Source organism: Neopelma chrysocephalum, unplaced genomic scaffold (assembly GCF_003984885.1).
Source record: "Neopelma chrysocephalum unplaced genomic scaffold, ASM398488v2 Primary Assembly neopelma1_69, whole genome shotgun sequence".
Taxonomy (NCBI): domain Eukaryota; kingdom Metazoa; phylum Chordata; class Aves; order Passeriformes; family Pipridae; genus Neopelma; species Neopelma chrysocephalum.
In genome coordinates, this window is record NW_020897729.1 from 7,219,504 (window position 1) to 7,233,242 (window position 13,739).

At 39.7% G+C, this 13,739-nt stretch overlaps 1 protein-coding gene across 4 annotated transcripts in view; it reads right to left on the minus strand.

The window, feature by feature from the left end:
- Positions 1 to 1,777: 1,777 nt before the first annotated feature.
- FNDC3B (fibronectin type III domain containing 3B) overlaps positions 1,778 to 13,739 on the minus strand; it is a 191,468-nt gene continuing 179,506 nt past the window's right edge. For all 4 annotated transcript variants that reach the window (XM_027685560.1, XM_027685563.1, XM_027685562.1 and 1 more), the window contains exons 25-26: positions 11,979 to 12,106; positions 1,778 to 5,314 (exon numbers count right to left, since the gene is read on the minus strand). In XM_027685560.1, coding sequence (XP_027541361.1) covers positions 5,003 to 5,314; positions 11,979 to 12,106 — 440 coding nt within the window. In that variant the 3' untranslated portion in view covers positions 1,778 to 5,002. The remainder of the gene's footprint in view (positions 5,315 to 11,978; positions 12,107 to 13,739) is intronic.

The window sequence follows — 13,739 nt, forward strand, 5'->3', positions numbered from 1 at the left end:
TCTAATACCTTTGGGTGCAGACAGGTCTAACAGAACCATCCTGCTGGGGGGAGGGGGGAAATCACCCCACCTTCCTAGTCCATAAATTCATAGAATGGAATCATAGCACAGTTTGGATTAGAAGGGACCTTAATGATCGTCTAGTTCCAACCCCCCTGCCACGGGCTAGGATTGCCCAAGTATTTAATTTTCAGGGGTATTTTAAATACCTCAGCCATGCTTCAAAACAGCAGGGACAGGCAGAAGAGCCTCAGTCCTCCAGCACAAAGGCTGGAGTTAAGATCCACCTCCCTTCAGCAAGTGCTGTTTATTTACAGCAGGCTGGATTTGAGCATCTCCTAAAACTCAAAGACACAGGTGAGCCCGGCAGGTAACGCTCCACATGAGATGAACAACACGGACTGATGCCACCTCCAGACCCTGTTTGCTGGATCCTCCTCCTCACGGGGAGCGAGGGGCTCCGTTCCTGCCGCACGTGGCTTTGACACACGGGTTTCTCACGGAGACCCCCCTTTAAACGGGGCTCAGCTCCGCTCCACCAAACCAGACGTGCTCTGAGCTCGCAACAGCGACTCAAGTCAAGAGCAAAACAAATTCTACCCGCTCGTTTCCGAGCAGGCCCCGCGATTACCGAGGGCAGAGAATCGCTGCTGCCATAGAAACGGCGGCCGCCGGCCCGGGGACCACGGGCTGCTGCGGGCGGACCTGAGACTGCTCGGACTGCGCCAGGGTCAACATCCCACTGCTGGACCACCCCAAAGGCTAGTGGGAAGGCCACAAAAACATCCCAAAATATGAGCCTCTGCTCTTAGACTTTTTCGAAGCTGGTACTTTTCTTGACAACAGGCAAGAGCTGCTGGTGAACACGGCTATCGCCCAAGCCCGGTTACAACTTGCTCTGTACTTCCTTGTAAAACAAAAATCCATCGTGAAGTTAGTGCTACTTACCCAGCTCTGCCTAGTCTGGATGTGGGAAAGGGACCCAGCACCTCTGCACAAACCTGTGGGTGGTGACACCACAAGGGAACATCCCGAGCTCAAACAGCAAATGCCTAAATCCTCCTTTGCTCCCTTGGGCTCTCACTGCCCTCCAGCACCTCTGCAGACACCTGAGGCAATAAATCAGGGACCACTAAAAAGAAAAGATCTCTTCAGATACCAAAAGGCTGATTACTATTCTACAGACATATTTCAAAGGTTTCCTTAAAGAGATTGTTTTGGTAAGCACTGTTTAAATAAAAAGGCTGAGCAACCAAGTGAAAAATATTACTGTATTTCCCCAGGAAAACCCCTCTCATGTTGTGAACTGCAGTAATTAAAAAAGCAAACAAATGAAATCTTATATTTATGCAGTGATTTGAAGAAGAAAAGCATTTAAAAAATAAACATTATTGAGTTTGGTAAGAACCATGTATATATACTAGATTAATTTGTTATGATGAGTAATTGAATTCATTGTACATAATTAATAAATTAAAAGCTCTAATATTTCAAGTGTTTAATTACTAAGAGATATAAAAATCTAGGTATATTTTTATAATCCTTAATTTTTCATGCAAAGTATTTAAAAGAAGTTATTAGAACACCTGACTTCAAGGTTATTCCTATAAACTTATGCTTCACAAGTAACACAAAATCACTCCAATTACAAACCAGAAGCATTCTGAGGTAAATCTGGGGCTCCCAACCCTGCTCCAGGCTGCACAACAGCACTGACCTGCCAGAAGGATCCACGTAGACCCAAAGGGGTGTGTTCAATTAAAGTAACTCCTGGTAATATCAGAAAGAATTAAAACATTTATTGGGCATAAATATATTACATATACACTACAGATACAGTTAAGTCTTACATACATAGTGTAGTATTTGCAAAATCTATACATTAAAATTGATATGGCAGTTTTAATATAATGCATATGAAATAGTCTAAAATTTACAATACAAGAAAACTTATGATTATTTTTTTTTTTAAAGTTGAAAAGCTTGGAATGTATGTTCCCATAGTGAGGTAAAAACATTTTATTTTTTTTTTTTCAGTTTAAAGAACTGTGCAAGGATAAGGTTCATACACATTCAGTTAGGGCACTTCTCAATTGTGACACTGAATACTGAGCTACTGGAGCCAACAAACAGGATTAGAAAACACTTCAAGTTCATAAAGAAAAAGGCAGAACAATACAAAAACATCTCTCTCCTTCCTTAAGGGTTTTAAATATTTAGTGTTTCATTCTACCTTTGTTGTTGTTGGTGATTTCCATGAGAGCAGAGAGCCCCGGGGTGGGATCCAACACCTGCTATTGCTGGATCAAGGGCATGAGGATGTTTGGGAAGGGACAAGGCATCAGCAGTTGGGAGGGTCTGACATCTGTGATCCTCTACTTTGTCATTATTATATGAATGACAATCATATGACAATCACTGTGGCAGAATATACAGACTAAGAGAAAGTCAAATTAACTCTTCCAGGGCCTGTCCCAGCTCCTCCAGTGCACGGCCTCCAACAACCTCAGGCTTGGGCTGGGTTTTCTGGTTTGTGTGGTTAGAAGGGACCAAACATATCAGCAATGACAGAAATGCTTTGAGTGTAACTGATTGCTCTTCCTGACACTTCTGCCCACTGCTTTTAGTATCATTTGTATTTCAACCTTTCAAAATTGCTCATCTAAAACAAGGTGGGTTTTTATCCCTAATCGTTATTAAAGCAGGTTGTTTTTTTTTTAATTTCTTAAAAAGGTGTCCAGCTCGGATTTCATAGCAGCACTGCTCAAACAATAATCCAAAAATAAAAAAAAAAAAGGGAATCTATTCAAATTTCTGGGTTTCCAAACTAGCGGTCTTTTCATTTTTTTAAAAAATACACTCTTCTCCCCTCCACTGAAAACAGCTGTATATGCTTTGCTCACAAAATACAGATGCAAGGTCACAAAGTTTCATATCACAAATAAATTTAAATAAGATGTAAATAAATTTGACAAGCCATGACTTTGGCAAAAAAACCCAAAAAAATATATATATTTAGCTCAATGCCATTAGTTTGCAAGGCTAAATTAAACTAATTATAGTCAATAACAAAATACAGAACATTTCTAATATTTGCTACATCTAGAGAGGCACACAGAATAATTCATTGATCTTAGCACTTTCTTTCCAGAGATGATTATGTTTTTGGATACATGTAAACGTTTGAATCACTGATAATGGGTTTTTTTGGCATTTAATGTACTAGATGCTCCCATCTTCAAAAACACAAGAAAATGTAAGAAGATTAATAATACTAGGAATGCTGCCAGGTAAAAAGTTGACCTAAAGTACAACAGTATAAAACAGACAAAATGTAACATGCTACGGGGTGGGTTGGGAGGGGGATTAGTACATAAGTACACTTTTTATTTTTTATTTTTTTACAATAAATAAAAAGATTGCACTGTAATTGGTATTTAAAGTACTGTATGCAGTATATAGTATAAATAAACCTAAAAACAAAAATAATGTTGTTTTTTCCCCATTACTTTGGTTAAGGGAATATAATGCTAGTACAGGACACTGAATCTTAGACGATGGAGACAGAGCACAAAAAAAGCTAGGACAAAAGCAAAACCAAGTAGCAAAAATATACAAAAACAAAAGGCAGGGAAATACACTGTGTCTGTTGCACCCTTTTGGAATCTATTTGCACCTCCAGCTCATTTATGTCCCTGAGGTACTCGCACAATGTTGACTTAATATAAATAACCCCATGACTCGAGAGTTAAAAATCTAGTGTCTCGGTGGATTAAAATGTGTCTGGGAAGGGGCAGGCAGGAGGGGAGACGCTGCCATCAGAGCAGGCACCACTCCTCTGCAGGACTCTCATCTCAGTTTTGCCAGGTACCAAGTTATTTCAATTAGCCCCATGGTAAGAACAGCAATGACACCCATTTTAAGGTATTTAAAACGAACAGATGTGATTTCTGATACCTCCAAGAAAGTTCCATAAAATGGATACCCCTCCAAAAAATAATAATAATAATAATAATAATAAAAGATAACTGACAGTAAAGTTTGCTTCCATTGAGTGTAAATCTCACCTAATTCAGTAGAGGCAGTAAGCTGCCACCAGCTTGAATCATATAAATCAGGCTGAACATAATAGAATAATATCTAGTATTAGATTAGGAATAGTTATATACAGTGACAAACAGACAAGTTAAAGCAGCTTTTAAATAGCTGAACATGGGAATAACTAACTATTGCACAATGCCCTCTTAAAATTACTGCTAGGAATCAAAATGGTAAAAAAAAAATCTATAATGCTTCATAATTTATATGCAGTTTGGTTATTTGATTTCTTATACAGGCAGTTTATAGTGTTGTAATTGTAAAAACAACAGATAACTAAAAAGGTTTTTTGACTGCAGGATACCGTTCCAATTTAAATGCACTAAACAGTTAAAACAACAACTTAAGTTTTATCTTGAAAAACTGGGGCAAATGTAGTGAATAATTCTTAGGCAACATTGCTAATACTGTTCAAGGAAAAACTGGTACTTGACTAACACTGTATTCTAGCCTCATCACTATACATACTTGTGACTAATGTTTAGAAGGAAAAAGAAGAGACAAAAAAAGTGACTCATGATTAAAATTTCCTAAATAGTAAGATAAAATAAAAGACTGTACGAACTTCAGTGAAAAAACCCAAAACAATGTTGAAAAGGCAAATTTGTGACAATTTTGAAATTGTGAAGGAAAAAAGAAAAAATCTTGCTTTTGGTATCTGGTTTGCTTGTTTCTCCAGTTTGACCACTTCCTAGTTTTGAATTTCAAAAAGGTGCATCAAAACACTGATTTATCTTTCTTCAAGCTAGAACTGTAAAAACAAGAGAAGTATATAAAATGTATGGTAGAACAAAAGGATTTAAAAAAAAAAAAAACAAAACAAACAAGGAATATCTGAATAAATGTGTGGATTATAATGCGTAGCATTAGTTAAATTTGTATCTCAAAACTCCCGTTGAATTCTCTACTTCATAAAGAAGTATTGTAATATACAGGCGAATATAATCGACAAACTCGCGAAGCCAAGGACGATGAGGGCTGCGAACTGTTCATCAGTAGGAATCATGCTCTTCATCTTGGGGTCATCCACGCTTCCCATTTCTCCCGCGAGCACGATGTCGTTCCGCTGGAGCGCGAAGGCAACGGAGGGGCTGAAAGGTCCACTGAGCTCCTGTGAGGTATCCAAGCACCGGCGGCAGACGCAGACGCGAAACCGATAGTCTGTGTTGACTTGAAGGCCTGAGATGTGGAATGTGGTCTCTTCTCCCTTGTACACCTTCAAAACAGAACAGGGAGCCCGGTCAAACACGCAGAGCAAGACAACCTCCTGCTTCCGTAGCATCAAACAACTTAAAAAAAAGTAATAACGTAGAATTTTGCAAGGATGTGAGCCAGGAAGTTCAGTCAAGTCTCCAAGGAAACACTTGGGGAGCTCTCAAGGGAAGGAATTCACCAGGTCAATGCAGGTTTTGGAAAAACAGAGGCATGGGGAGGACTATGTGAGAGATGTCAAGCCATGGGAGATCTCAGTACAGAGTGTTCAACAATATCAGTGCACACAGGGACAGACAACACTTCAGACAACACATCAATCATAAGACACACTCATCTTCTGTGGGTGTGGTAATAAACATATTTCTGTACTCCTAAAATGTGATTTTATGCCTAAAACATGTCTAAGACTTAATAACCATGTCTGGTCCCAAAAGAAAGGGTTATTGCAAAAAAGGTTATTGCAAGTCATTCAATGTGTAATTGTAAAATTGCTTACAGACATTATTTTAATGTATTTTCCCTTACATTTCTCTCAAAAAACAGCAATCTGACCACAAATTACACTTTCAGAATGGTGGAAATAATAAAATATTATTAAGGTATGGAAAAGCTTCTCTTGATTGCGTTTTATTTGGTTCTTTACTAATCCAAACCCATCACATATTTAGGTTAATCAAACGTAGGTACTGCACGACTCAGAGCACAAGTCACAGAATGAGAAGGGAGAGAGAACTGAGTATCTGAGACAGTCTTGTGACGTAAATGGAAAAAGACCACTGGAAACATTCATAAACGCTGAAAACAAATTATTCATATAACAGAGGGTTGTTGAAACTGGTACTTGATGAAATGAAAAATGTGTCATAAAGCGCCTGTGTCTGCTGGGAAAAAACTACCTTGAACTTCAGATACTTCTTCCACTGCTCATTTTCCCTTCTTCTCACTGCAGGAGCAGACGGCTGAGAGCATCTCTGCCCTCCCAGAGGCAAGAACTCATTTTAGAAGAGGGTAGCAAGTGGGAAATTAGACCTGACTTCCTGTGCATTACTCTGGACTAAAAAAAGCCAAGGAGCCGAGCTTTCCTGCCCCGCTTGTCCCTGAGACTCATCCCTCAGTTAAACAGCCGGTTGCTGATTTCTTGAGAAGGTCTGGGACAAAGTTAAGGTTTTTCTTTCATTTGTTCTTCCCATTCCTTTTAAACTTTTGCAGCTTTTCCTAACACAGTTTGAATGATGGTGACTGTGGGTTTCCAGACGAAGCAGAAGTCCTCAAACTGGCTCATGTTTCTTGGCCCCCAGGCACCAATCAAGAAACAATGTTTAAATAAATGTTATGTTCCTCAAGTACCCTCAGTATCTTCAGGAATTTCCCTCTAGGTCAAGTGATAGGAATACAACAAATTCATACCATAAATCCCTGCGAGTAGCCACACCTATGCACTGCTGCCTTTCTTGTTGTCTTTGTTTGGCTTTCCAATGCCAAGGAGAACTGAGTCAGTAAGTCAAAGTAAATGCAGGGAAAACAAAACTGAAAGTGCTGTAGCAGTTCACAGAAAAAATGTGAGGGTTGGGACACCTATTTGCAAAGCACACCTCATCCCAAGAACATTTCTGCCACTCTGTTTTCCAATGGCAACTCCATTTCTAACACCCGCCTGTTGAGGGCAAGTGTCCTCCACCTACTCCATCACCACTGCTGCACCTTATAGGTGGTTAACTCTTAGTTTATTCCTAAATATGTAATTATTAACTTCATTTCCAAACATATAATCAGAGAAGCTCTACCTGCCTTTGCCAATAAATAAGCCTTTTCAACCAATATGACCACTTCTAAACCAAAATAAAAATCCAATTAAATACAAATAATGATATTTAATAAAAAAAAATTTAGAATTTAATCTTGATAAATTACATTTTAACCAATACTAGGGATGGGATATACATAAGCTGTCTTTGCACTGAAAAAACCCTTTCCAGTTAATTGTTTTTTTACTTGTTTTGTTCTGTGAAGATAGTGAATACCAGTGTAACTGGAGGCCAAGTTTGGCTAAATCAAAGACCTGTATCTTCATTACAGTCTAACAAGCACAGATGACCAAGTTCACTTCAGCCAGCTACTCAACAGCACTTCTCAGAAAAAGACCAGACAGCCAAGTGAGAGAAGAGTGTACCTTTAAGGGAAGTCTGAAATATAGTTGAAAGTGCATAGAATACATGAATATTCACTAATGATGAAGACAAAACATTTCCCTCATTAGTGCTAGGAAGGTGGTGGATTTTGTCCTGCTTCCAGTGGTTTGATGAGTACTCTGCACCAGTGAACCTATGTCCTTTCTCAGTGACAAGTGAAAAATTGTTGTGCTTAATTGTCATCCACTTCTGACAGCAGCCTCTGTATCCTCTGTCACCAGCTGCAGCAGCACCCTGGAGCCACGACAGGGTGCCCTCAGCACAGACACATGTTTGGTTGTGAACACTGTTACACTCCGTGAATGGACTTCACATACACAACAGAATAAAAAAATTGACAATTATGAAAAAGTTCTTTAAATCTGCCAAACAAATATGACATCAAACATAACTCTAAAAGTATGATAGTATTTTATATGTAGCACATTATGCTCTGGTGGCCAACAAGCCAAAGTGAAGTGCCTATCCAATTTATCACTATCAGTTCCTAAAAACAGCTTTTTTGTTTAGGCACTTGAGAATATAATAAAAACGTGATGAGCTTTTTGCCTGGCTCCCTCAATGAAAATATCATCACAAGTAATAAACTGCTGCTGAAGCCTCTTATGGCATTTGATCCTACTGATCCAAGCTAAACAGCTCAGAGAATTCCTGCAGGCAAGTGTTTCTCAATTTCACTGATCTCATTAAATAATTCCAACCTTCCCTCCATCTTTTCCAAATAATAACAATGACAGTCATAATTGCCCTATAAGCAACACAATGAAAAGTGTAAGATAATCTCACCTGGTTGTTGCATCCCACTGCAATGACCAGTGTATTTAATAATTAATAAAAGCCTATTTTGTATGGTGATAAGAAGACAAATAATCATAGAATGGTTTGTGTTGGAAGGGACCTTAAAGCTCATCTTGTTCCAACCCCCTGCTGTGGGCAGGGACACCTTCCACTAGACCAGGTTGCTCCAAGCTCTGTCCAATCTGGCCTTAAATACTTCCAGGGATGGGTTTCAATCTATGTTGAAAGCATGTCCACTTGATAGGTTTAACTTCTTCTAAAGTCACCTGACAGATTTCTCTTTAAGAAACTGGTTTATTATTTCATCCAAACTCAACATCAGCTTCACTCACTCCACTGCTGAGATGCTCATAAAACCCTTCAGAGCTGTGTGGACAGCTTTGTCTCCTGAACAGGGAAACCAGAGTCCCTCAGACCACCTGCCACGAGGTCATCTGCACTGAAAAACCCTAAAGGAAGGAAATTATTTGCTCCATCTCATGACACAAAACTAGCACCAGGAGGCAGAGAAAATACTCAGTGCAAGTAGCACTAAACACTAAATGCCAACAGGTGCTGTACAAGTCTCCTGTATTTTGGCACACAACCAGTGCAAGTGCCTTTGACTCACTATGGAAAATAGAGAAGGAAACCCAATTTTTGGCTGATTAGAGCTTTACACAAATAAACAGTTCACCAAAGCGTTCCAGACATTGTGTGTCTACAAAAAGTCTAAACCAAAGAAAAAACAATAAGAGAAGTGAAAGCTTGGTAAGACCAACCGGGCTCTCGCAGGCACCCAACCATGGTGCAGGCCTGAGCAGGCTTCTAACTGCATTGCTAGGGAATTTTCACACACCCAGTGTATCCTACCCTTACCTTTTCTTCTTTTGGAAAGCATTTGGGGACAGTTTTCTCCCAGAAAAGATGGGGCAGAAGCTGATGAAACACCACTGCCTCCAAATTCTTGGAAATTTCAAAGGTAGAACATAACAATATAAGGCTAAGGAGGTTTTAAAATGCTCAGCTCTCATTTTCCATGGTCAGTTCTGATGAGGAGCTGGTTCCTGGGTGATTCCAGTCCCAGAGCTGCTCAACTGGGAAACTAAACCTTAGGCTGCTGGGCATTTACAACCACTATCCCCAGCTCCAGCTCCTGCAACTGCTGCACAGCCCAGCCCAGCCCAGCCCACTCCCCTAACTCTGGATTAAAACTAAGCAAAACCTATTTAACACACTTAGAAGCTAAATTCTGACTAAGCTTTGCTAGATAAAGGTGCAAGAAACAGAAAAACAAATCCAGGTCACTGATTCCTGGAATCTGCTGCGGTTTACATCCTGATTCGTAAACAAGGAAGATTTGATTTCCTAAAAAGAATTGTATGCCATTACTTCTTTAAAATTATCTGAATAGATAAAGCATAAAAATACACAAAGAGGAACACATCACGTGAGAAACAGGAAAAGGAGCAGTTCAGTATTTCTTTAAATACACTTTTCAGGGAGCTAAAATATTATCTGTTTAGTTCCTGCAAATCTAGTTCTTCAGACAATTCTCAGCAGAGAAATGTTTACAAATAATGTTCTCCCAGAAAAGGGCAGGCATGGTTATAGTCCCAGTCTGAAAAAAAGGGCTTTTGAGTACTTTGGTATCACCCCTGCAAGTCAAATGGTGGAAAACCAGCAGCTTTTGGGCTGTGGAGGGCTGCAAACACTGGGGTACAGAGGAAATGATCTAGAGGGAAACTACAAGTTTAGTGTAGTTTAGCATGTCAGTGGCTAATCCTGCAGCAGGGGAAGGAATAGCTTCCTTTCATTCCTTTATTTCCATTAATAGCCTGAAAATCTACAATTATTTTTCATTTGTGCAACCCTTCAAAACAATTTGCAAAACATTTCTAATATAATATGCCCCTTGAGATACATATGCAAAATATATATGTCACTTGCAGGGAACAAAATATATTTAAAAATAAATTTAGGACTTGCACTTCAAAGGTAATTGACATATCACTAACATTAATGAACATATCAATCACACTACTTTTCAGTTAAATAGTAGCAGGGGATCACAGGCATGCCAGAGGTGAAGTGAAATGTATTAGCCAGAAAATCACTCAAAGATATTTATATATTTTATCTCCTTTGCACAAAACAGGAGCTCAGAGTGTGCTCACAGCCTCTGCAGCTCAGCCCATGGACAGTCAGTGATGTGCCCCACTGCTGAGGCACCACCCACATTCATGCTGAAAATGAAACATTCTGATGGACCAAACTGATTTGTGAGAAGGTGAAATAGTGAACTCTCCCTCTTTCCCATGGCTGGGTATCAGGCAGCCCAACTACACAAGTCCTAGTGGCAGCTTTGACCATCCCAGCCAGGAACTTCTGCCAGTGAGTTACTTGTGCCAACTCATGCAAAAACCCCTCATCAGGTTCACGCCTCGTGAGAAATGAAGACCTTCAACATAAGAAGACCCTGAAAGTATGTTTTATTCCCTTTACTGCTGTTCTTCTTTTTTTCACACCACAAGTTCTTGACTGTGCAGATTAAGCCATCACCTACCTCCAAGGAACATGAAGCCATGCCCAGTTCTCCCCAAGGACATCCAGAATATTTTAAACACTGGACTTATGTTTGCTATAGCTGTGTGTGGAGGTTACACCAAGGCTACTTTGTACATGAGGCAACAGCAAAATGAGTCCACTTGCCACTGACATTATGAGGCCAAGGCACTACACAGAGGTTTTATTATCTACACCAGCACCAAAAATATTTCCTGACAAAAACAAGTCAGGTTCTGAATCTTTACCTCCCCCATGAATTGTCCAGCATTTTTAATGTTATTTTTGATAATTCATTAATTCACAGTAACACTCAAAAACAGGCTGAAGAGGAACAAAGACACAGTTGCAAATAAAGTACTACCTTACACATATTTTTAAGGGTTTAATTGAAGGTTTAGCATATCTCATTCCCTAATTTGGACTTAATTGGAATCTGCATGACAGTGAAAGAAAGCACAGGAAACAGACAGGGCACAGATGAAGTGCACTACAAATCACACAGTCAGAGGTGTGACAGATGAAACAAAAGGTCTAGCTGTGAATGAGCTGTTCTGAACTGCTGCTCTGGGGAAGTGTCCACTTGTGAGCTCTAATGAAGACAGGCAAGAAAAGAAGGATGAGCTGTACTTCATTCCCTTTGTTTCCACAGTGCCAGGAAGGATATACAGCAGTTACACAACTGTGCATCGAAACCTTAGACCGGAATGGGACAGACGAACAAACCACTTTCAAGTTGTGCACTTGACTGAAATCCTTGATAGATGATCTTAAAATGGGCTTAGTGAAGAAGGAATTAAATCTACCTACTTCCTCTCATCTTCAGATAATGGTTAACACCAGTAAGCTCAGAAGCAAGCCTGGGTGGAGAGAATTGTAACTTCTCAAAGGTTAGTTCAGTTAAAAATAGTGATTAACTATAGAGAGAGTGCAAATCACTCCAATAAAATAATGATGTTCTATATACTCCCTTAGGGGAGAAAAACAACCTATTACAGCCCTTAATTTTGACTCAGCCTTTACCAAAGTGCACCTGACACATCACCAAATACAAAGAAGCAGCACAGTAATTTTTCAAAACCATTTCCGTTATGACATCAATTTAGCAACATTAAACCCAGACCATTTCCCTACCTGCTTGTATTCAGACTCTCTTCCAACCAGTACCTGCAGAATATAACCAACAGGATCTCCCTTCATGGGTGGGACCATTTCCCAAGTAATTTCACAGGAGTTTCCTCCCAGTTGTGTCACTCGAGGGGCTGCAATAAAATGAAATGCGTTAACATTTAATATAAAGACTGCACTGAAATCTTATTCATTTTATGAGTGCTGTAATATTTACCAGAACATTTTAAAAAGGGAACTTTGGGACATCACAGGGGTAAGTAGCACATAATCTGTACTGTCTTTATGTGGCCAAAAAAAAAATCAAATTGCCATCACTGCTGGATGAAAGAAATAAAATTTAAGTCACTCAAAAGGCTCATTTATTTCAGGACAGTCTTGCCTGATTAAGCAGTTCAGGATTCCTGTGGTATTAAACAAAAATAAACACTATCCACAGAAAACTGGGTGAAATTTAGAGCTGATTAACAAGCTTGTAAGAAGTTTATTAGAGGACCCAGATCCCTTCTGCAGAAGGGCAGAGAGCTCTCAGATCATCTCTGATCTGTGTGAGCCAGTAGAAAGGGATAGTGGACGTGATAGAAAACTTTGAACTTTTAAAACTCCATTGCAATGCTGTGCACTGATCTTTTCAAAGCAGAAGCCAACATACAAATTGCACAGGTATTCATAAAAGCAGCAATTTGTGAAGTTCTGAGCAAACACCTGTGCCAGTGGAGACACTGCACATTCCTCCTATGCTACATGTCATTGAAAGAGAAGAATAATATCAAACATTTCATTCAGGAAAAATAGAAGGAATGTGAGAAGGGAAGCTAAATCTCTTAATGCAGAAAATTATTAAGTCAAGCCTGTGAAGCAAAATCACAAGCATAATTTAAAAAACTTAGAGTTGTACATAACTCTGAGCCTGACACCCAGATGATCAGACCTGCTATTTCTAGCCAGACTTAGACTAGTGCTTTCACTAGAACTCCAGAGAAATTCCATTTGCCAGCTGTCACAAGGCTGCTGTCCTTGGGAAAGGATCTCTCACCAGCTGAAAGCCAGAAAACCCAAGGGCAAGCTCACAGGTGAGCTGAGCAGAGCACTGGCAGTGTGTTTATATGTACAACTAAGCATCTGCCACTGGAAGGCATCAAAAAACTGCAACAGCATCCAGGGTCCACCAACCTCTTGATCAGGCAGAGGAAGCAAACATAATACCAAAAACCAGAATGAAACTGGGAGAAACAAGAGCACTGAACACTTTAGCAGGTGGTTAACATGTGCACGTGCAAGGACACGAGCTTGTTAAAGGCAATCTAGAGCCCCAACCTTATGAAAACAGACAACAGGAGGGTCTATCAAAGAAACAAATGCTGCTGCATACATTAGATGAATTTTAGACTGATTTGTTACTACCCAAGAGGAACACATGAATCATATGAGGACCCAAATGTAATCAATATCCATTTACTTCCCCCTGCACATCTGCCAGTGTTGAGAGACTGATAATAGACGCCTTCATCTCAGCTGACAACAACATTCTCAATTATTTTTCCTCCTCCTTCCATCCCTCACCCCAATACACGCAGATTTTTGTCTGACACTTACAAAACACTGCCATTAACAACAATGCTATTCTGGGGTTGGCATCACTAAGTGAGTAATTAGGAGACTTTAGAGGAGAATAAACATTTACTTCTGATAGATGAAAAACTGAACTAAGTTTATGACATAAATTCCTCTGTATTGCCCTGAATACATAAGGGAATCAACAGCACC